This window comes from Stylophora pistillata, chromosome 1 (genome assembly GCF_964205215.1).
Source record: "Stylophora pistillata chromosome 1, jaStyPist1.2, whole genome shotgun sequence".
Classification (NCBI taxonomy): Eukaryota; Metazoa; Cnidaria; class Anthozoa; order Scleractinia; family Pocilloporidae; genus Stylophora; species Stylophora pistillata.
Genome location: NC_142519.1, coordinates 28,041,024 through 28,065,420, shown reverse-complemented (window position 1 = coordinate 28,065,420; position 24,397 = coordinate 28,041,024). Strand labels below are relative to the sequence as shown.

General features: G+C 35.2%; 2 protein-coding genes and 1 long non-coding RNA gene across 7 annotated transcripts in view; 2 read left to right on the top strand and 1 right to left on the bottom strand.

The window, feature by feature from the left end:
* Positions 1-1,901: 1,901 nt before the first annotated feature.
* Positions 1,902-14,592, top strand: LOC111322733 (fibroblast growth factor receptor 2). Its single transcript, XM_022925895.2, has 13 exons — positions 1,902-2,357; positions 2,594-2,671; positions 5,290-5,673; positions 6,863-7,261; positions 7,680-7,844; positions 8,089-8,199; positions 8,559-8,737; positions 9,442-9,564; positions 9,946-10,016; positions 10,260-10,300; positions 11,308-11,404; positions 11,802-11,907; positions 12,285-14,592. The coding sequence occupies exons 1-13, from the start codon at positions 2,288-2,290 to the stop codon at positions 12,438-12,440; spliced, it is 1,980 nt and encodes a 659-aa protein (XP_022781630.1). The 5' UTR covers positions 1,902-2,287; the 3' UTR covers positions 12,441-14,592.
* Positions 3,252-15,909, bottom strand: LOC148741957 (uncharacterized). 3 transcript variants are annotated; one of them, XR_015990232.1, is made up of 3 exons: positions 15,791-15,909; positions 6,836-7,618; positions 3,252-6,543 (listed from the first exon to the last, which is right to left on the bottom strand). It is a non-coding gene; the product is annotated as an uncharacterized LOC148741957 (long non-coding RNA). The 3 variants fall into 3 exon arrangements; XR_015990231.1 differs by lacking the exon at positions 15,791-15,909 and adding an exon at positions 15,380-15,472; XR_015990233.1 differs by lacking the exon at positions 15,791-15,909 and adding an exon at positions 14,852-14,868.
* LOC111322734 (cytosolic purine 5'-nucleotidase) overlaps positions 15,854-24,397 on the top strand; it is a 20,727-nt gene continuing 12,183 nt past the window's right edge. Inside the window, exons 1-11 of one of the 3 annotated variants that reach the window (XM_022925898.2) lie at positions 15,854-15,993; positions 18,925-19,061; positions 20,094-20,167; positions 20,363-20,439; positions 21,648-21,688; positions 21,862-21,901; positions 22,518-22,573; positions 22,790-22,829; positions 23,349-23,397; positions 23,608-23,665; positions 23,939-24,035. In XM_022925898.2, the coding sequence (XP_022781633.1) occupies positions 18,970-19,061; positions 20,094-20,167; positions 20,363-20,439; positions 21,648-21,688; positions 21,862-21,901; positions 22,518-22,573; positions 22,790-22,829; positions 23,349-23,397; positions 23,608-23,665; positions 23,939-24,035 (624 nt within the window). In that variant the 5' untranslated portion in view covers positions 15,854-15,993; positions 18,925-18,969. Of the gene's footprint in view, positions 15,994-16,392; positions 16,590-18,924; positions 19,065-20,093; positions 20,168-20,362; positions 20,440-21,647; positions 21,689-21,861; positions 21,902-22,517; positions 22,574-22,789; positions 22,830-23,348; positions 23,398-23,607; positions 23,666-23,938; positions 24,036-24,397 lie in introns of those variants that run through there. The other 2 variants (XM_022925897.2, XM_022925899.2) reach the window with 2 other exon arrangements.

The window sequence follows — 24,397 nt, the reverse complement described above, 5'->3', positions numbered from 1 at the left end:
GACAACTAAGCTATTAAATCAGTTCAACTCTTTTGACGGGCTGTCTTAAGGTTTTTTCCGTACTCAGTAGTCAAAATTCGATGTAAGACTGAAACAAAAGGAAACTACTCGTCAAAGGGTCATCACAGTAACCTCATCATATCCCGTGCATTGAGGAGGTCTCTTCAACGATCCAATTATGTAATTGCATTTTTACCGTCAGGCTCCCAGTTTGTTGTGGTCACAGATAAACGCTTTCAATCAATATTGGAAAATATGAATTCATACTGTTTTCAATTTTGCACCTTCATCTCAGCTGGATCACTAGCAACTCTTTTATTTCAAAAAAGAAGAGCTGAAAGAGTTTGGACTCAAGCGCCTAGTCACCTGCGAGCTAAACAGATCTAACATGATGGGACTATGATTTCATTTAAACCTGGAAAAAAATGAACTGAAAATCTCTCATGTTAACGAAAAACTGTACCCTTAATCAGACGTATGTATTCAAAAAGTCCTGAAGCGGTGTACTAAATTAGCTGAAGTCTAGAAGTAAATATATGAACTAGAATAATTGTAAATCTAAATGAAAATTCAAAACAAAACAAACAAAAGAAAATGTATGAAACTAGATACCGTCACGGTATCAAATATGCATAATAATTTACAGACCATACTTTCTCGACTCTGATTAGTTTAAAGAAAACGCATAATCAGCAACGAATCCCATAGGCACAGTTTCATTTCCTTATTTTTAATTTTTTTTCCATCACAGAATCTAAAACTTTTTAGAGCTTGGGGGAACACCCACCACACAAAAAGATAATAACCATTAAAAAGGGTATTTCGAAGTTTTATTTACACAGCATGAAGCCCAATTTACAAAAGAAAGACTAAACACACACTTTTGCAATGGAAAGGAAAAAACATCTAAAAAATTAGTCGATTATCAGTAAGTCCTAAAAACAAAAGCATTTTTTCTAACTGTTGTCACATCCCACAACAACCGAGTATAAACTTCAAAATCTACATGTTAGTTTGCCTAATGGTCTAGGTTTCCTAGTTCAAATCATCTTCATCCCCTACTGAAAGTTAAGCAGACGCAACACCAGAAGCATTAACTTACTGATCGTTAAAAACAAACCAAGAAAAATATTAGCGTAAATCGCAAATAAACTCTTCCAAAATCCTGACCACAACCGACTTTCATGCGTTCACCGATTGTCAACTAAGGAGATTAAGATTTCCTTCATTGTAAACGTCTCCTAACGCATTTCCGAGACACACACACACACACACACACACACACACACAATCTGGTATTTTAGAATAGTGAAAGTCAATTTATACACGCGGTAACGAACAAAACAAATCTAAAAAGCACTTCTAGAACCACTTCAATCAATTCTGGCATTGACGAGTTCCATTTACGCACGCCTTGCCATGGCAATCGCTAATTGACAAACTGGCGTGCGTGTCACCTGCTCCCTCCCTCTCTGTCTCTCTCTCTCTGAAACTAAAATGTCGTTCTTTACATGGCCCTCTATTGCGTGTTTGATTCCCCAATAACTTAGGCCACGATTATGCCTTACTTATAAGAAATAGTGTAGAAGAACTTTGTCAAGCTTCACTAATTGCCCATTAACAATATTTGCCCCGTGAAGTTCAAGCAGCACGCTGTGTTGTTAGTAACAATTTAATTCGAATTTCATCTCGTTTGCGTTTCTGTGTTTCCAACCGTGAGAACTCATACGCCTGTGCTTAGAAAGCTAGGGAGACAAAATAGTTCATTAAAAACTGCAAAATCCGTTTGGTGCGTCGTAAAATAATTTCCTCTCGAGCGGTTCCTTTCATAAGAGATTAACGTCATTTACGCTTTTTGCCTTTGGCTACCAAATGCCCAATGAAGGACGTGCAGAAACGTCAGAACAATGCAATTCTGGAAAATTACATTTTATCAGGTGTTAGCGGTAACTGTAGTGCAAGCGAAATCTTTGAATTTGCACCGAATTCTCAACTGATTTGGGTTCTTAGGACTCTTATTTTTTGTTTATCTAGACAGAGATCCAAACTTGGCAATTTTTGTATTATAAATTTCCGCTAATATTGACACGTTCTTACGTGACGCGGGGGTAACAGTCGAATGAAACAAGATCACCGCACTATCATAGACGGGAGACGGCAGAGTTAGCATAAACCTCAGCCGCTCTCCTTGTTTACATGTGCCGGATTCGTCAGAAGACTTCTTTGAGATCAACGAAAGAATGTCACAATAGGGAGAAACTAGAGAGACAAGCCATTGAAAACTGGAATGGCTAGGGAATCTAACGCGCATCTAGTCTGGCTTTGGATCACTTTGTTCGTCGGATGCCATTTCAAAGGTGAATTTTGGCCTCTTAAGGCGGTATTAATGAAGCTTTTTCTCTATTATTATTTACATTTTTCCATGGTTTATGTGAGCGCATTTGTTTCTTTAGAATACTTCCTAAATTTGCACGTTCCTTTTGATCACACCTTTAGCGCGTACAGTGAAAAGACTACTGAAATGCAGGCGTACTTTTCCCACTAAACTGATATCATTGTGACACAGCAATTCTATTCATTTGTTTCTCGACAGCAACCGCACAGCCTGATCACTCGGGAATTTGCCACGAACAACACAGGGTGTGCGTCCGGGATGGTCAGTTCCAAAACTGTAAGCTGCAAGTGTTTGATAATATTTATAATAATGCTAAGAGGGAAATGCACAATCCAGCGTAATTAGCTGGCCCGAGACACAAGTGCAGCTGGGTTAAAATCGTTACGTGTACATCAAAAACGATTGGAACAGCTTCCGGACCGTGCGCTCTGACATCCCCAACTCGACCAACTCCATATCATTCGTTTGCATGAGAGCGCGTTTTAAACTGAAGTGCATGAGATTAAAAAAGGAAAAAGAGAAGTGCCTGGGTTGAGTGTAATTACGATTGTTACACGAAAATCACGGCACAGCTGTTTGGTATGGTTGCTCAGTCTAATTAATGGAATGACAGTGTTGTCCAGACGAACTGCACTTCTCACGACACGATTTCAATAGAACATCAATTCTAAATGGTAGTGAGTTTGTTTAATGTCAAACACGCGGTACCGAATTCGTATTTTGAGACATCTCCTTTAGATCATTCAGATTAGAGCAAACACGGTTATTGATGAGGATGGATTAAATTTGCATAGGAGCGTATCAGCGCCACCGTCGTAAACATTGAATTAAACCTTCTTTTCATAATGGCGCAAGAAAAAATAAGACGAGTGCTTTTATTCGTAAATGCTATTAAATAAAAACGTTGGCCCCGCTTAATTGAGGCTTATTCTTATAGGCAGCGGCTTACTGCCGTCAAACAGCGACATCATTTAATTTTTTTAAATACATTATTTTATTACACAAAGTACTGTCGCTGTTAATCTCGCTCGGAAGCTCAGTGGTGGTTGGTTTATTATCTTAAAACTTCAAAAGTAAAAAATTAGCCAGCGATGTTATTTTTTTAAAATCAGACATTCGCAATTGTCGAACTGAAAGAAGCAACTAGAGATTATCTCAAATGTCCTGTTTTCTTAATGTCATTTTCGTGTTGTCTGCTTCCTTTGTATCAACACCTGAGGGTAAAAACAATAAGACTGTAAATTTCTATTGTAAATTGATGTGGCCTTTTGTGGGACATATAAAAGGCGTTTGTCTCGTTTTTCCACCTCCTCTGATAAACAGAGCTACCAGTAAATTAAAACGAGTTATCATCTAGGAAATCTACATTGTATTTAATTTAGAAACATGGGAAAGGGACGTTTCAATGTCTTTTGGATTCTTCTAACATAAAATTGGTTCTTTTTCACCTCCTTTGGTTTGTTTTTAGCTTAGTTTTGTTTTTGTTTCTTCTCAAAAATTAATTTATTAATGATTCCACAGACTTTGTAAGACTACTTTGAGGTCTACGAGTGTTATCATAAAAGAACTGATTACAGCTCTACACTTCCTACATAACAAAAGACTCTTGAAAAAAATTTCATATGAAAACAGGCAAAAAAATAATCAACTGTCTCTTAAAATACTTCTGTTTTGTAGTTCATTTATCAAGTAATTTATTCACAATATTCTAACTTCAGCAAAGGGCTAATTGCTTCTTAAGGGGAGAATGAGTCAGCATGCCCATCATAAAGAAAAAACAACGAATCTTCATTGCTAGCATACTGGTATTAATCACTAATAATAACATCCACTAACTGTAACCAACATTCAATCAAAAGTAAACAAAACCTTCCACAGCTCTGAACTAATTGTTAAATTAAACATAGTTAGATCAACCATTTTTAAAATTCCATATATCCTTGAATAAACTTCCTAATGCTTTCACCATAAAGGAGGGACAGTTATTGGAAGGAGGGTGCTTAGTCGAGGGGGTGTTTATTATTTTCCCGTACTGATTCCACTGTAGTTGACACATAAGAAGTTGTAAATAAAGTGGCAATAGAAATGGGTTTTCCTTGTATCCTTACTGTTTGAAAAAGTGAGGGAGGAGAGGGGTGTGTGCATGGAATTATGGCCCTGGGCACAGGTCTCTATTCAAGAAGAGCACTCAATAGCATGTGCATGCTTATTCAAGGAGATCTAGTAAAACAAAATTTAACTTTTTTTGTCAACTCAGTTGGAGACACCAAAGCAAAATGGTTGGTGTGCTTGACTCTGGATAAAAAAAAAATCCAAATTTAAGCCCTGACAAGACACATCACTCTCACTGTGCCACTCTTGGCACAGGAGTTTAAATTGGTAATAACAGCATACTGTCAGGCAAACCTGAAGAAAGCCTTGAGGTTAACTCTTTCACTCTCAAGATCTTGCCATTAATTCTCCTTACTCTCTGCCATATAATTCACATGATGTCAGTTTGAAGAATTTGATATTAGATCATCCAAGAATCCCAATGTTGATGTTTTTCCTTACTCTTGTCACTTGTCTGCTCTATATCGTATTAGATACAATGATTATATGAAGTTCATATATTTTGAACTGCGGTATTATAGATACATATGATGCATGATCCTCGCAGTAGAGAGCGCTATTTATGCAATAGCAAAAATCATATTATATTCATGATAATGTTAAGAGAGATTATGTTTTGGTTACTACTGGGAGTAAAAGAGTTAACTGGGGATGGACAGGCAATCCATCTAGGGAGATAAGTAGAAATTGCCTTTGAATGCTTCAAACAAAACAATGGTATCAATTTTCTTTGGCCACTTCTACAAGCATCTCATGTTGGCACCAATCTTTTTCCCTTATAGGTACGTTTAGCAGGCTTGTACCAAGCATATCAAAAAAGGAGCTACTTAACATCAGCATCAGAGTCAATGGTCTGGCAAAATTTACATGCTTACAAACAAACAATGAAGCAAGTTTAACAACTGTTCCCCACTTCGACTGGATAAAATGGACCAACACACCATCTGCAGATAACCTTGATGTTGATTTTGGAAATTTCACAAGCATTATTTCAAACTCAAAATACACCATCACACCTGACACCAAGGAAAACTTACATGTTTCATACCTAACCATTGACAATGTCACAGAATTTGATGTGGGATTGTATTCTTGTGTTGTATGCAACTCCTATGGAAGAGTTTACCAAAGTGCCTCACTTAGTCTCAACACAACATTGGACCCAGGTTGGTTGAGTTGTTTTTAAAATTATAACAGCAACCACGATTTTGAACCCCTAGTCATAAATGGCAAACCCCTTGAACTAGTCACCAGTGCCAAATTGCTAGGCGTGACCATTAGCCACGATTTAAAGTGGAACATGCACACCTCTGAACTAAGTAGAAAATGTTCCTCTCGTCTCTACTTTTTGAGACAACTCAAGAGATCCGGAGTTGCACCAAGCGAACTTGTGCAATTCTATGTGACATGTATTAGGCCCGTCTTGGAATACGCAAGTCCTGTATTCCACCGTTCTCTACCAAACTACATCAGTGAAGATTTGGAACGGATCCAAAGAAGGGCACTCAGAATCATCTATCCTAACCTGTCATATTGTGTAGCACTAGAAACGGCTGGCCTACTGAAACTTCACGAGAGGAGGGAAAAAATCTCAACCAACCTGTTTGACGAGATAGTCCGTAACCCCACCTATAGACTCCACAGCCTCCTCCCCCAAAGGAAGAGTTGTAGATACGCACTGAGGCGCAAAACTGATTTCACTCTCCCCATATGCAAAACCGAGCGCTTGAAGAATAGTTTTATTTTTAGCCATATTTATAAGATGTAGATAATTTTCCTTCTTTCTTAACGACGAAGTTGTAATATTTTACACGTCCTTTTTATCATCTGTACTTGTAAATATTCCGTAATTCAGCCCATGGCTGCAAGGTGTTTATAATAAAGTATCTTTCTATCTATAATGGTATAGAATACACATTTCCTTTAATCCAAGGATTATATCCTTTTCTGAATACAAATGGTTGGCCGAAACCTAAAAGCACAAGGGTACTAGCTCCAACTCTTCCTTCCATCCTAAAAGCAATGGAGGTTCATCCCTACAAAAAGAGAGAGAGAGAGGTTCATCCCTACAAAAAGAGAGAGAGAGAGAGAGAGAGAGAGAGAATACCACAATGTTTGCTTATAGGGACATGAAAGTTTCCAAAAAAACCTCTTTAAATTAATAATTGACATAATTTATACATTTCATACTTTAGTCTTTGATTGCATTACTAGTCTGCAAAGGTGTACCCTTATGGAAAAAGAATCGGATTTTAAGGATGTTTGTTATATTTAATTATCTTAAATTGCAATAATAATTATTGTTTAGTGTTGACACAAAGTAAGCACCTTTCTTTATTTCATTGTTTCCCACAGTTCATACTTCCACTTCCAGCACACCAAAAACTGTTGATTCCAGGGCACTTACAACACAGTCTACAAGTCAAAGCATGGCATCTCGGCAAATAAGAGTAATTGTGGGTTGCATAGGAGCATTTATGGGTGTTATTCTGTTGGCTATAGCCGTCTTTTTCTTTAAATGGAAACAGAAAGAAAAGAAAAATCAAGGATTGCCAATAATCCTCCAGGAACCTAACTTACCAGAAGAAGGGATTGATGGTACACCTCCCTTGTCAGTTAACTTTCAGAATGGGCACTTAGTAGCATCCACACAAAGACACTCACTTTTACCCTTGATACACAAGAGACACAGTAGTTACAGATCCCAGCTATCATCATCAGCATCTGGAGGAACTGTGGTAACATATGCAGATGGTATGCCAATTTTTTAGAATAAGGTGATTTGGTTGAGTCTTCTCTGGTGCATCGATCCCTAGTAGGAGTGCTCCTGAAGGAATCTTAATCGAGCTCAATCATTCCTAATGAGCTACCCCTCATGTAAACAGCATCCTTTGAACCAAATGTCATGAGTCCCACAGGCAGACGACATGCACTCATTACAATGTCTGAGCTGTAGAGACATGAAGAACAGGGGTTGGGGCAGAAGTAACTCCAAGGTGGTCAACCAGAACAACATTTAAGGTCACTCCTTCACACTGATGCAATGAATATTGGTCGCCTTCATCCTAACAAGAAGTTCTTCCATACTTGTCATTATTCTTTTACTGTAATCTAGAAAAGTATTTAAACCTTAATTATTTCAACCACACCTTTTGATGGTTCTGTATTTCAGATTTATTTGATTATCCATTGGATGAAAAATGGGAGGTACCTAGAGAAATGCTTTTTATAAAGGATCTAGCTGGGGAGGGTGCATTTGGTTATGTCGCAAAGGCAGAAGCTTTTCAATTGCCAAATACTCCTACACCTTGTACTGTTGCTGTAAAGATGCTGAAAGGTTGGTAGTCAGTCTTTATATTCATAATGGATTATCAGAAAACATTGCAGATTTACTGAATTTTGCATGACTACATGAACAGATGGTTCATTCACTACTGTTTAAAAATCAAAGTTTGCCAAGAAAACAAAAGGAAACTAATCGAAACCTTTTCTGGATGACCTCAAATGAGCTTTGAAAATAATCTTTTGACTAAGTTGTGGTCAAATCGTACAAATTGTTTGTATTTCTTTCTGCTTCATAGAAGATGCCACTGATGCTGAATTGTCTGATCTGATCTCTGAAATGCAAACTATGAAGGAAATAGGAAGTCATAAGAACATAGTGAACTTTCTTGGAGCCTGTACTGTACAAGGTAATGGTAACTACAGTTCAAGAAAGAAGAAAATCAAAAATCTAAATCAAAATGAATTTGGAAAACAAGCTCAAGTCTTCAAAATCACAATATTTAATGCAAGCTTCAACTTTATCAAAATAGTATTGCAAACACTGCAGCTATTACAATTCTGTCTGACTACATAGCTACATGTCAAAGTTTATTGAGAAAATGGAACTGTGGTGAAAACAAGAGTAGTGAAATCAGGAAGGAAAATGCTTAAATCAACTCTTTAAACTTTCATGCATACCAATAAAACATATTAATTTAAAACTGTCCTCAATGATCATTTCCTGATTGTAAAAAGTTGTAGCTGATTTGAGATTTCATTCTTTTAGGTCCCCTATATCTCATTGTTGAGTATTGCCCACATGGAAACCTACGTGACTTCCTTCGTGATAATCGACCCTCTCTAATTAAAGTCAACGAGAAGACTGCAGCTCAGTTAACACTTAGGGATTTGTTATCGATTGCATACCAAATTGCCAGAGGAATGAGTTACTTATCTTCAAAAAAGGTAACTGGTTGTTAAAAATTGATTGATTAGCTTGTTTTGAAACCCCTTGTGTCTAGGATTGTTGACTGTTACACAATTTGTGTCATAATATTTTCACTTGCACAGAAGATATTGTTCACAACAGTTGATTTCAACAATCACTACTTTGAACTTTTATTTATTTCACACTATTAATGGAAGTTAATATTTATATGAAAAATAGGAGAGAGAGAGAGAAGAACAAAAGTAATATTTGGCCATAAAGATAAGTTTGAGAGGTGCATGGTGTCCATGCAAAGTAGCAAAAGCTTTCTAGTTGGACACCATAATGGTCATATAAATAGATAGCAGCCTATAATAAAAGTACATCAGCAGTAAAGTAAGTAAAATGATTAGGTTTTGTTGAACAAGCTTCCAAACAAGGAGAGAACACCTTAGATTAAACTGTTAGGCTTCTCAGACTTGTTCACCTTAAGCTAATTTGGATCCATTCTATCCTGAAACCTTTGTAAAATAAATTGTTTTTTCCCTAGTGTTTTGAGGTATCTGTGAAACATCATATTCATTAGATACACAGCCACAACCAAAAAGTCATGATTAATACTACAAAAACATATTGTTAAAACTCAGTACAGAAAATTAACACTTCTGAGTTTTGATAGGTGATGCCAGGAAATATTAATGACAATTTTTTTGGTATTTGCTTCCTTTAAACTGCAATGTAGTGCATACACAGGGACCTAGCAGCAAGGAATGTTTTAATTGCTGAAGACTTTGTAATTAAAATAGCAGACTTTGGATTGTCTAGAAATCTGGGTAACACAGATTATTACAGGAGAACAACTCATGTAAGTGTCATTATGTTTTCCAAAGAATACTTAGAAAAAATAGAAGCAATAGTCTGCCCATGCTTTGAATAAGTTATTTAAGGTGATAAGAAATTACACAAGACTCATACTATTTAAAAAAGCTCTAGTGTATGGCAAATTGCATAATTGTGTGCTAAACACTTTGCTATCACAGGACTGACATGAGTTACAAAATTCCAGTTTGAGACTGTATAATATATTAGAACCTACACTTAACTTTGATTAACATTTAGTAAACATTTCTTTTTTTTCATCATGCATAATTAGAATTTAATATGCAATTATGGTTTAATGTAGTTATGATTTTAAATCGGTTATGGGAAACTATCAAAAACACAATTTCATTCATGTCTATTTCAGGGACGTCTTCCAGTAAAATGGCTGGCATTAGAGGCCCTGTTTGACCAACAGTATACAGTCAAGACTGATGTGTAAGATACTTGGCCCAATATATTTATATTATTTTTTCATTAATAAATTTTTTAAATTATAAAGTTTTTTCCCTTTTAATTTATTTGACAATCATTCAAGACATGAATTTTTTTTCATTTAGTTTCAATTCAACTATCAAATTTAACATATATCAAATGTACCCATTTTATTGATGGTAGCAGAGGCGCCTAGTCCTTAAACCATGCACTCTGATTGATTTGTGTTGCTATTTTTTACTTCAGTTGGTCATTTGGAATCCTTCTGTGGGAGATATTCACCCTTGGTAGGTATAAACTAGCATATCTAAAAGATAGTAATGCTGTGGAACCTTCTGTTGATAGCAAAATAATTTACATAGAGTGATTCATCTTCCTGCCTGTTTCAAGACTTACATTGAGAAACATATCTCTGAAGTTATTTTCTGCAGGAGACAAAGTATACTTAAAAACAGAGAAAATAGCGTGCACATAGAAGAAAAATATTGCCTTTTGTAACACCATCTCAACCAGCTTTGCCAAACCTCAACAACATTCAGATGGGGAATTGACATCTTAAAACTAACCCTTATTATAACATCACAAAGGAAAGCCATTAAGCGATATGATAATGAAAGCTTCACTTTGAGGGCAGAAGATTTCAAAGCGCTAGCAAATGGTAGGAGGCACACGGGCTCTATGAACACCATTGCTCAACTGCCCTTTGCTTTCCTACTTAGCAGCATGTTAACCTACACAAGGTAGAGTTATTCTTTGATTAAGTGACTCCTTTCATCGCTCTAATTCAACTGTCCTTCATTCAGTGATCAAGATTAGTAGATTTATCATACAACACTTGTGATTAGTTAATTTGCCTTTACTTAGGAAAGAAGATTTACAACACCATTGAGTACATATAAGAAATGTCCTTACATTAGTAATGCTGTGTAACGCAACACACTAAACAGAACAATCATGGTGCAGTGCACTCTGCTTAAATTTATGCAATGCATTCTGGTAAAAAGTGATGAATTCAAGAATTTGCACCCCCTATATTTTTCTTAATCCTCATTATATTGCTCACCCCCTATAATTTTCTTAAATCCTGATTAAGTTGCTGCTCACTCCCTACACTCACTGTGCAGCAAATACATATTAAGAACATTATGCAACCCCCTATGAACTTCAGCCAGTATTTCAGCATCCCTGTTAAGCACAATGTATCTAAGAATTTTCTTTTAATATTAACCCTATTTTGATTCTTAATTCTGTTTTTGTCTGTTTTGAATTTAACTCTTTACTCTGTTTTGTATAGGTGGTACGCCTTATCCTGGAATTCCTGTTGAAAGGTTGTTTACAATACTTAAAAATGGATATCGCATGGAATGTCCAATTAACTGTCCTGATAATATGTGAGTATGATAGTACCTATTTAGAGATGAAAAAATTCTGCCAGCATTCTATTTGAACTATCAAGTTATAAGCACTAATATTTCACATCATCAAGTGATACCGTTTCTACAGCTTGTTACAGAATGTTTGGAATAATCCAGACAACCTCCATTTTGTAGTACTTTTTCTATAAAGTAAGCAGTTAGTTTACCTATTCAAAGTTTTGGCTTCACAGTCATACTCTTCATGAACTGGACTTATAATGGGTCCACCCTGGAGAGGTGCCCATTTTGTCACAAGACAGAGATTTTGTAACAATGGGTCATGATAATTATGATGTCTTGATTTCAATATTGTCTTGCACTGATGGCATTCTTTGAAATTTTGTTGATGATGAACTTTTATCTTCTCCTTTAGTTATAAAATAATGGTAAAATGTTGGAGTGAAAGTGCTAAAAGCCGTCCTGAATTCTTTGAGCTCACTGAACAGCTTGATGAACTTCTCTCATCTGAGTCATCTCAGGTATTTAATATGAATATATGTTTTAGTTTAATTTTTTTTTGGTGATGGATATGTAAAGAATAATTATAGTGGTTATGAAACAAATGGAAATAAAGAAACTTTGATAATCAACGATTATGACAAAATTGTTCTTCACCTGTGTTTTGGTTCTATTCCCAAACCCAGATATGGCACTTCTTAATATTTTTGTTCTTGCATGCCATGCTTAGTCAGAAAACACTTAAACAAGGGCAAAATTTAATCAAGAGAATACCACTGTCACTCCAGCAGGAAAAAGTATCCTTGAAGTAATAAAAACTGCACCCTATTGTAATTTTAACTTAAAATGATAAAAAAAAAAATGTTCTGATGATGCATTGTAACCTTGGAACTTTTAGGAGTACATTGAGGTCTTGGCAAAGTCAGTTGATTGTCTGGCAGAAGTTGACATGGAATCTGATCAAACAGCTGAAGCAAATATCAAATATGAAAATCTGACAACTACAGGAGGTCAAGGAAAAGATATCCCTATTTCTGACCCAAATCTTCACTGACCACTACTCCCCTCCCTGAAATGATTACAACCCAGTTAGGATCTCATTGGAGATAAATATCTGGCTGCTCTAGAGAATCCATAATGCCTGATTTAATGGCACACATGGAAGCAGAATTCATGCCAGTAAACTGCGATAAATTAGAAATAAATGAGACCTATCTGTAACCTTTGGCAAGTGAAGAGGGTACAGTCTAACCCAAAACTTTCCCTTATGAGGGGTACAAATTCAGTAAAATTCAAATGACAGAAATGTGCAGAACCACATGGATTACACTTGGGTGTGAATATTTTTCCTAGACAATCAAGAACACAAGGTGCTTTGTACGATAAAATGATATATCTCTTCAGAAAGTATACAGCATAATAATTACCATACACATTCGACATGTCTCTCAGTAGAACAAAAACTTTTAGTTAGCATTGTCAAATGTTGACAAAATTTCAGTCAAGTGTACAAATTCTACAGTCAAGTTAGCTTACATAGTTTTCCCTGTAAAAATCTTTCTATAATTCTCAAGTTTACCTGTTACACAAGAGGTTGACAGATTTTAATACAGATACAGCCTCTTACTAATCTCATGCCGGATAACCCTTAGTAAAGTAAACTAAGTTGAACAAAATTGATTGTGAAGTATACTTTAGTTAGATACTCTAAATAGGATTAAAGAAAGATAATGTGATTGCAATTATGTTATTTAAAGTATTGGAAGCTAAGACAGATACTATTATTTATTTAGGGATTTAATGTAAGTGTAGAAGACATCATCCCTCATCCATCCAATACTTACGTATAATTGGTATAATTTCAGAGCTGAGCAAAGAGTTTCCAGCAATCTGATTGGTCGAGCGGTTCCTAATATAAGACGCTATATAAACCACTCCACGCGGTTTATATAAAATGTTAAAGTAAAAAGTTAATAAATGTTACTAAAATGTTATGATTTTAGAAATTTCTCTGTTGTTCAGCTCTGAAATTATACTAAAACAATTATTCGCCTCAGGTTCGGTGAATATTGTCGAATAATCCCCTCGACTTCGTCTCGGGGATTATTCAACAATATGCACCTCCTCTTCGGCGAATAATTGTTAATTATAGACTCATTTAGCATCAGAGTATTAGGACTGGATAAAGTTTGTCTCTCCTTTGTAAAGACCTTTGATGTACATCTCTCAGTCAGTCTTAAATATTTAGTGAATGCTGTAGAAACACTTTACAAATTTAACTGTGTCTAACAGTATGAGTAAATTTTTGTAAATATCTTACGTCAAAATAGAGTCCAAAATGAAACCAAATAAAAAAGTGACCAGGGCTCAACACTAGTTTTTTCAACTTACTAGCCAAGTGGCTAGTGACATCTTAGGTGTTTTTAGATGGTACAACAATTTCAGTTTGTTTATTTGCCAAACTGGCTAATGGAAATTGAAAACCACCAGCCAAAACTGAATTTCTACTAGTCTGTGGCTGGGGGGCTACTGTTAGTGTTGAGCCCTGGTGACCCTGACGTTATTCATATGATTATTGCTCAATTTGATCTAACTTTGTCACCTTTCAAAATATGTTACAGGAAAGATTTAAGGTCAAAGTTTGTGGAAAATAATTAACTTTTGAGAGAGCATTCGAAAGTTAACATGTGTACCCTTCTAGATTCTAGATCATCAAGCTAGTCATTCATTCTTGTTAAGTATTGACCTATTCAAATATCTCAAATTTTCTTGATGTCAATAGTTACTCTTTGACATGCCAAATGAATATTCACATTTTGTAGTTTCCTCAATAATACATGTACCTTAAACAGGGAAGCCAAATAAACAGATTTTATTTTCAGGTAGTAAATCCCCACCCACAAATTTAAATTTTTGATAAAAATTACCTATACATCACTGTCTACCGTAAAATAAGGAGATTATCGATTAAACTATCAATATTGCTATTAATCAGTAATCATTTTGTTGTAATCTTTATCACTCTTGACTGATCAAAAGTATCTTAATACAATATCATTTGGTGCACTATTAATGTTATCGTGTATATCATAGAAATTGGACAGGTTTAAATAATTGTAGCTGTACATGAAAATTTTTGTAAATGTGTTCCTCTATATTTACCTCTATGTGCTCATACATTAAACGAAAGCTTGAAAAGCTTTAAACTTTGGGTTTTAAGTCCTATTAAGATGATATGGCATTGCTTACAAATCTGCAAGTATCAATTGCTTGCTTATGAATCAGTTAAACAGTCATTCTTTCACCTTTGTTTACTCAATTACAGGTTTCTTTAGGCCAGAGTGAGTGGCTGGAAAAAACAAAAATTTCCACAACAAAAAAAAAAACAACTATTCCGATCCAAAAAAAAAACGTGGAAATATAATTTTCTTCTTTCTCCTCCCCTATAGATAAATTTCAACTGACCTCTACTTGGGAGATATAAAAGCCGTTCGAGGAACAGGAAACTCTTATCTAACTCAGGATAGTTGAAATTTGTAAGTCTGCACTCTGAAGGTTTCGACAAAAAATAAGCGAAACATGAAGTTATTAAACAGGAAATGTAATAACGTTCAAACTGTTAAGAAGCCTGGCCCTGCCATTCTGAAGTGAATTTACTAATTTTGTAATTCTCGGAAAAGAAACTTCCTCATCTCTGATCCTCCAAATTACTTTTGCAGAATATTGCTCACTACTTCACTCTTAGAAGCGAAAAATGCTACTACTTGAAAATATATTTCTGTTTGCACAAAAATAATCATAGTTTCTTTTCCGAGACCGTGCATCGCAGTTAAATCCAAAATGATTGTAAAGCGAGCGATGAACCACCGAAAAACAACACTGATGTTTTTTTTTATCAGTTAAACCTGTCCACTGAATTACTAAATTTAGAAGTACACAGTCGGTTGCATGAATAACCTAGCAAATACAAGATACCACAAGTTAGCAAATTACCTTGTTCCTAACGTCAATGAGAAGCAGGAAGTGTTTGACAGCTCTTTAAAACATCGAACGCCATCTACCCGCGTTTCATTTAACCTAAATTTGGTGCCCAGGCTACGCCGACTAAGAAGATAGCGTAGCTCTGGAAACAAGTGTTCATTATGCTAAGATTCAAAAACTTGTAGAAAAAGACTCAACCAAGCAAAACAAACAAAATGAGAAAAAAAGATATCACACAGCACAATTAACTTCTCGCAGTGTGATCTAGCCTTTAAATATTACAAACCATTTGTGGGAATAGGGAGGTGCAATCAAGCAAAGTGCCATGATTCGTCGACGATAGCGGAGCACTTTGCCTGAAATGCGTTTTCCGTAAAATAATTTTAAAAAGATTTGCTCAAATCCACCAGTTTCTTTACTGACCTTGCCCTTGGTGTCCTGTGTGAAAGAGCTCCCTGTGATAGGTCACATTCTGGAAAAAAGTTTGACCAATCAAATTACATTTCCTTTAGTTCTCTTTCAAGCGTTGTAGATCTATGGTCTGAGTATTGCAGCCAAGGAGGATCCTGTGAGCTGTGATTTTGGACTTGTGCAAGCGGATTTCCGTCGTTTAGAAAGAATCGAAGGTAAGATACCATGTAACGAACATCAGTGAAGGTCTATAGGTCGAATGGTCAGGTATGTCTTGTATATATCAGGGGAAAAGTGAACCGTGCTAGCGCTCTCGAATGAAGCTAGTGTCTTTCAGCGCGTGCTTGCACATATTATTAGCTCTCGTCATTGAATTAAAAGAGATTCAAACCGACAAGATCATTGTTCAGATTGTATGCCCATTATTTTCTGTTTGGATATTAAGGGAACGTCGTTGGAAATTGTCAGAAATGAGCGGAATTTTCGACATATTTGAGTGTAATGTAACGCGGGTCACATGAGTGAAACGAGAAGTTGCGTGAGGTCGAAAACAACATGAAACACCACATTTCTATTGTTAGTTTTGACCAATCACATTCTTGTTTTGGTTAGCCGTGGGATATTTGTCGGTGAGCCAGCGAGTTTGTTTGAAGACACCTCTTTGTGCCTTTGTTCTCCGAGAGTTTCAAAATTTAATCGACTAAATTTCAAGTATTTGAAAAACGAAGCCTGTAAAACGTTTGGAAAAGGTGCAATGGATACAGAGAAGAAACTGACTTCAAACGAAGTTGAATATTTAATGGTACCAAAGGTAAGGTTTTTCTTCACCCGGTTCCTTTCTTCGCGATGACGTGACAAAGAAATTGCTTACCAGCTGAATGAATTCGTTGGCTTTTATTTGTAGGAAACATTTTCATATTTCAGCAGTCGTGTATTAATTAGTCTTACTGAAAGCCCATAACCTATCGATAGGTGCATATATTACTGAAGGTTATCGTGTTTTTTTTTTTTATTCAAACTGGGGCAAATTGTTGAAACTGATCATTTAGTATAATTATACCCTTACCGAGACTGTGGCTCTTATTTCGAGATGAAACTCGCCCAAGTTAACTCATATTGCTCTTGTAAAGAGTCTCTAATTAAGCATTTAGATATGAAAGAAATCGTTGTTTGATGATGTAGATGTAATTCGTGATAGGAATTGCATAATTTTATGGTCATCCCGTGAACCATTGTTATGTCGAAACTTCAAGCTAAAGTGTGAATATGCTACACATGAAATTTCAGGGTTAAGGAGGAAATTTATTGTTAAAATTTTAGGATTATTGACAATTTTTACACGTCTGATTTTTCCACAGTGCTGATTAATAATTTGTAGAGTTTTGCTTGCATACCATTCTAATGATCAATTCCCAACACTGGAAGACCGATGAAGCGTATAATATTTACTCAATATATAAACTTCAACGATCAGTGCTTACATGTATTGTGGACACAAGTTTGCACTAGAGTTAATCTTGGAATGACACTTTATTATCCAACAGTTCTCTACGCTGAAATCCCGACATGCTGCATAGTCAAACTTGTAGGGCCCCTCAATATCATCGCAGCAACTTATTCACTTTCAAAAATTCATGTGGAAGACATAAATCCGTCATCTGTGAATGTAATATGTATTTCCCAAAATTTTAAGTGAAGTGATGGGCTTGTTGCTCTCATTAACTTTTTTTATTCTATCTTGAGATGGTCATTGTATCAATATTTGGAGACTAAAATGAAAAGTTAACTACAGTATATCTGTCGCCATCATGTTAGATGACTCTTGCACTTCAGCAGATTATTCATCCAAGTGGAATATTGTTTTGACTGTGATATTTCTACCTTGATGATACATTCATCTTGGGTCACAGCGAAAACAAAGATAAACCTACTTTCAAAATATATAGTACAGTCAAGGTGATACATGTCAACATCACTTTTTGTGACACAAGTATACTATGATGAAAAATGTTCGTGAGGCATCCATCAACATTGGCCAGAAAAACTTTGTGACTCTTAATGTGTTTAACATGACATTGAGTAAATTTGTTATACATGAAACATTTGAGTGAGCTGCATGTGTTTTGTACACTCTTTGTACCAGAGTTTTTTTTCCAAGTTTCATATCTTGTCTATCACATCTGTGGATGTTTTTCTCTTATTTCTTTTTACATGTACTTTGATTAAATATGGAGTTCTTGACCCTTTAACTCCCAGAAGTGAAATTTTAAAGATGTAACTTCTCCTTATAATATACATATGCTATCCAGCAGACAAGTAATGAGAATACTCAAACTTATCAGGTAGAAATTGTTATCTTGATATAAAACCAAATTCTATTGACTAAATTACAAGGAAATGTGTAGAAGCTGGAGGGGGAAAATAACAATCAGATCTCAGGAGTTAAAGATTGAATACAAGTCTTGCTAAGGAAGTCAAAAGTTTATGAATTGAATACACAGACCATCAGAGTAATTAAATGTTGGTAAAGAAAATTGTATAAAATCTTAAATCAGGCAAATTACGGGAAGTGAAGGTGGTAAGGGACCTAACGTTATTTAAAGGGGGGGGGGACCAAAAATTTGTGTGCACATAAAAAGGGGGGACCAAATAAAATTCTGCAATATCAATACCAGCAAAATTGACTTTTTATGTTTTAATTGGAGACTCTGATAAACAAAAGACTCAATCTCAATCTAAACAAACAGTTTACAATTGAAAGTCCTTAAAGTATTTCATCCTCAGATTCCCTGCTTTCCCCTCTGTCACTTATATCTCCTTGTGCATCACTTTTAAAAAAGGTAGGATGGTATTCTTCATAACATTTCATTTTGGTTTACATAAAATGTTTTGGTATAGTATCTTAGATCATTTTTTGAGTGCCAAAAAATTAATTTAAAGAATTATGGGGTGGGGGGGAACCAATAAAAAGTGTGTCCCCAATAAAGGGGGGACTTCAAGTTTTTGAGAAGTTTATTTCTCATTTCCACCAGCCCCCCCCCCCTCCTCTCCCTGTAAATTATGTTAGGTCCCTAATGCTAATGAACATGTCTAGATTTTCTCCCAATATCATTTGTTTTGTGACTGATAAGTGTATCCCAATATAGGAAGGCTGGGTCAAGAGTACTCCCAAAGACCCCTTGGAATTGAAGATGCCTTACCCCTCCCACCCATTTGACCAAAACTCTATTGGGATGGACACTCCTGATGGTTCAAAGGCATTCAAGAGAGACACTGCAAACAGGTAGTTGTATGTACAGAAGTTTTTACTCCAGTATTAATGTCACTGTGAGTCATTAAGGGTCATACAATTTGTCCAGGGAAGGGTAGTCCTGGGTGGGAGGGGGTACTTGGGTCAATTTCTGCTGGCTTTATGCCACTGGCTTCTCAGGACCATTACCCCATTATGGTCTATTATGTATAAAGGCTGATAGTTTCGAAAGAAACTGTTTGGGGCTGCGTCGGTGGGAGTAACGAAATAATTTGGATATATCAACAAAGTTGAAATGGTAAATTGGCCACCATAATGATTACAAAAGCTGACATTTTGAGCGTTAGCCCTTCGTTGAGCATTAGCCCTTTGTCATTCGCTCCGACGAAGGGCTAACGCTCGAAACGTCAGCTTTTGTAATCATTACCGTGGCCAATTTACCATTTCAACTTTGTTGATATATCCAAATTATTTAGTCTATTATGTACCCAGTTATAGGCCCCATCTTAGTTGCTTATGGGCAAATCTAATTTATACAATTCCATTGTGGTCACTTTCTGATTATGCATCTACATTTACAACAGCATGAAATAGAGTAACAAATTTTTCACTGTTGGTCTTTGTATTGTTAAATCCCCACTCACTAGACTTTTCTAACCCCCCAAAATTCCAAAAATATGCCACCCCATTCTGGTAACTCTAATGAATATGCAACCCTATTATAGTCAATACAGTCACAAGAATGTGACCCCATCCAGGGACACATCCCCATTAGCTACTATTAAGGCTAATAAGGGGAGTCCTCAAAAGGATTCTGGTTGGAAACAGTTATTGACATTTTGACACAATTACCTAAAAGCATATCAAAAAAATCATTCAATATCAACAACAGCAGTCCTAAAGGAATACCCTTGTTTGAGTGAACAATCAACTAATTGTCTTTAACTCCTGGGCAGTATTGTTGTATTGTTATTGCTCTTGTTGAATCTTATTACATGCTGCCAATCTTACCAGTAGTTATTTACCTTTTGGCTTGGAATGAAATGACCCTTCTTTTTGTTTCAGAGTGTTTGTGAATAGAAGTCTTAGTCTGGATAAGATCAAATTCTTTGGCTTTGATATGGACTATACTCTAGCAGGTATAACTTGATCAGTTTGTCGTACTTCGAGGTAATAACAAAACTATTTTTCAGAGGACTAATGATTTACTTACTACTTTTAAGTAGTAAGTAAAGACATTTAAATGTCTTTTGAGGTGGATACGCCAATTCTCTCAGACAAGTGTAATGTGTGATAAAACATGTGGATTAACTTTTGATTCAAATTTCTTGCAGTGTACAAATCTCCTGTGTATGAAAAGAAAGCCTTTCGTTTAATCTGTGAAAGGTTAGCTTCCATTGGTTACCCAAAGGTATTTTGATTTCATTCATTAGTAAGTTTTGGTTTTTGATAAATGATAGACTATTTAACTTTTGCTGATTGATAATAATAACCATTTGAAACCTTTGAAATTGTTAATAGCAGTTATAGTTTGCTACTGCTTTGTCCCTTCAAGATGTTTTTCTTTTTCTCCCTCCTCCAGCTCTTTAAAATTCTAGCCTGTGTAGAGCAACCCCCTTGCCTCCAAAAGAATATCAGGAACAGGCATCTGTGATTCTAAAGCTTCTTTGCCAAAAGCCACAGAATTTATATACTTGCATACTGCTCACGTAAAAGCAAATAATCATACTAACCTTTAAAACTGCTGAAAATAAATGAAAAATAGAACTTCTCTAAGGGGTGCCAAGATGTTATTTGGCAAACATATCAATTAGATGTTGTTACCTGGATATCAAAATAAATTTCCTCAACTACATGTAACTTATCAAACATTTAAGATACCACATTATGCATAGGATGTTGAAGGAAGACTTATTTTAACATGCAGCATGTTATTTAATTGATTGTTTTAATTGATGGGCCAAGGTTCCCTGCAATAACTTAGGGTTATTTTACATCACGTGTGTAAGATCAGTTTTAGATTATGTGATCCCTGTGTATTATTATTCACTCCCAAAGTATTTCATTAATGAGCTAGAGCGAGTCCTGAAGAGGGCTTTAAAAATCATGTGCCCTGGCCTCAGTTACGATGAGGCTCTTAGTCACATGGAGATAGCACCGCTTAGCATCCATCACAGTGATATTTGTGCCACACTTTTCAAAGACATCCTAAGCGACTCAGATCATAGGTTACGGGCATTATTGCCACCTTCACATCAGGCTTGCAAATATTCGCTTCGACAAACATGCAATTTTGACAAATCCTAAAATAAACACGAAACGTGTAAGAAATAGTTTTATTATTGAGTCATGTTTTAATACAAATATGGTGTAAATTAATTTTAGATCTTGTAGGTGGCTTTTTGAACTTATTAGTACTTTATTATATAGCATAATATTATATATTTAGTAATTTTATTATTTGTATTTCAACGGTACGTAGTTCAGCCCTAGGCTGCTATGTATTGTGTTTCAATAAAATCTATCTATCTATCTTAGTATCTATCTATCTATCTATTCTATCTAATGATAGTAGACTAAAATATCATCACTACTGTAACATTTTAAATTTTTTTTCAGGATGTACTTAACTTTGAATATGATGAATCATTCCCAGCTAGGTATGTATTTTGATTTGCATTCAACAGTGACACTCCATGGTTCATATTTACTTAAAATTCTCATTCATTTCCAAAAGAGACTGATTGCAGGTCTCACGATAAAGTCAAAAATTACTGGTAGAGTTTTGCCCCTTCACTACACATTTAAAAATGTGCTCTCATTTCTCTTTTAGGGGTCTCTTCTTTGACTGTGAACTAGGAAATCTGTTGAAGGTACATGTTTGGAGAACTGACATTTAACAAGAAAAATATTGAAGAGCAAGCAAAGTTTATATTATCTAATGTATACTTAAAGCTCTTAGATATGCATGTCCAACAAATATTGCAGTGCAGAAGAAATGATATAAAATTGTTGAATGTTAGTAAGCCTTTAGGTTAGCAAGGGGGGGGGGGGTTCCTGATACCATTCCACTCACAAATTTTAGAAAAAGTTAAGTGTCACATATTTATCATACATTAAAAGAGAAAACTTCAATGAAATTTCTCTTCTTGCATGTGAGGTTTTAGGGAAATCTTGAAGTTTTCACTAAATGAAAGAAAAAAATCTTGGGTTACATATATTTCAGGAGGCAAACCTGCACTGGTTCATAACTTCCTGAGTCATACTTGCCTTTTTGTAACATTCATGCATCACATTAATTTTGCCCTTGATCACACATATGGTATAAATCCTTTGCCACCCCCTAGTAATGGTTAGGCCTTTGCATGACTTCCACTTGGTTATAAGGAATCAGTAACTAAAAGACTGTTACAACCATATGAACTATCATGTGACTTTATCCTTGTAACAGTTTCAAGGTATTCCAAATGAGTTTTTGTTGATTTTTAGGTGGACACATATGGAAACATTCTTGTTTGTGTGCATGGTTTTAGGTTCTTAAGTGGGTACGTTGGCATTATCTTTTCAACATTTGTAATTTTTTTTTAACACTAAATCATCCCTTTACAACCTTTAATTTCAAGCTTAACCAATATTCATGTAATAATATTTTGGTTGGTACAATGTACATTGTCCTTCTGATCAGTTTACTCAGTACTGAAAAATTATGTATCTGATTTAGAATTCTGTTTTGTTTAAAATAATTATTTTTGTATTAACAGTTATGAAGTGAGGAAAGTGTACCCAAATAAGTTTGTCCAGGTAATTATAACTACAACTTTGTACTAATTTTTTAATTTATATTTTCTCAAAATTTTGACAAAATGTGTAATTTTAATCAGTAGTAAGATATATAGTTGCAGGATGATTTTGTTACACTGAACATGTTGTATTTTCCTTATCCCTTATGCCCTCTGTAGTCCCATATAACTTTGTTCAAACCTCTATTCATTAAAAGAACTGCACAATTATCTTACTCAAAGAAAGTTGTTGCTCAGTTCAGAATGATAATAGAACAAAGTGATCATGCTGTTTCATCATCATCTGATTTTAGGGCTGGAGAAACAATGATATGCCTCCTTGGAGAGTTGCAGTCATGAGATAAATGTGCATTTGACAGCACTCAGGATATGAGCATATCTTCAGTGATGCTAAAGGGATACAAATTATAGTTTTAGCAGTGTGCATGTATAAGAGCAGTACTTGTTGAAGTGCTCTCTGTAAATATTTCAGTTTTATGATAATTTATTATTAAAAAGAGTACCTTACTTTTATTTACAGTCTGACTCTTCAAGATATTTTATATTGAATACATTATTCCACTTGCCAGGTAAATGGAATGATAAAGTGTTACTACTAGCTGTCACTGATTTTAGTTTAAGAACCTTCAACAACAAATTTCCTAATTTACAAAGTTACTCAGTTGGCGATACTGACAACTCAATATATGAGTACAGGTATGATGTTAAGTTCTAAAAACTTTTTACATGTATGTGGACAATAATTAATATTTCCTTTTCCCCATGTAATTGATACACAGAAACACATTTGTTGGCCTGTCTAGTGGATTATTTTGACAACTGTCCTGATTTTAAAAGGTAAGACAAAAACAAAGTAATTATGTATTTGATTAACTTAGTAATTAATTTTGATCAGTAAACAAACAAACAAGTTTATCAGTGTATCTACTACATATACATCAAGTCTTAGTGTATTGCAGTGCTAAATTTTTAAAATATTTTTTTTGTCATATTATTGTAATGTTTAGTTTAATTTCTTTATCTGGATTGTTGTTCAATCAATTACATATACATGACTATAATAAACTTGGGTTTAATTCATACATTTGACCAATCCTTAATCCTGAACAGGACAAATAATGGTGTAACTAGCTCTGATCAGTTGCTTTTGACCTACAAAAGCATTCATCAAGATATTAGAGCAGCAGTAGACTGGGTGCACTTAAAGGTAATTGTAACATGCTGCATGATTGTTCACATAAGTTACAACTGACACACATTTAGAGGCCTTAGAGACATGCATTTGGAACTCATAGAAAAGGTTACTTGTCAAACTTTTGACAAGTTTTTACAAGCATGTGTTACTGCCACATTTTGGGTTGTTTCAGTGAGGGTACACCCAATATACCCCCATTTACTTCCAACCAGCTGTCTTCTTATCTTATGTACCTATTTTAAAAGACATGAGCTGTTAAATGTTGAGAAATATTCTTTCTTTCTATTGCAAATTCACAAACATTCTTGCATGATTTTACTGTTACAGTACTATATTGCAAATTCGCAAACATTCTTGTATGATTTTACTGTTAC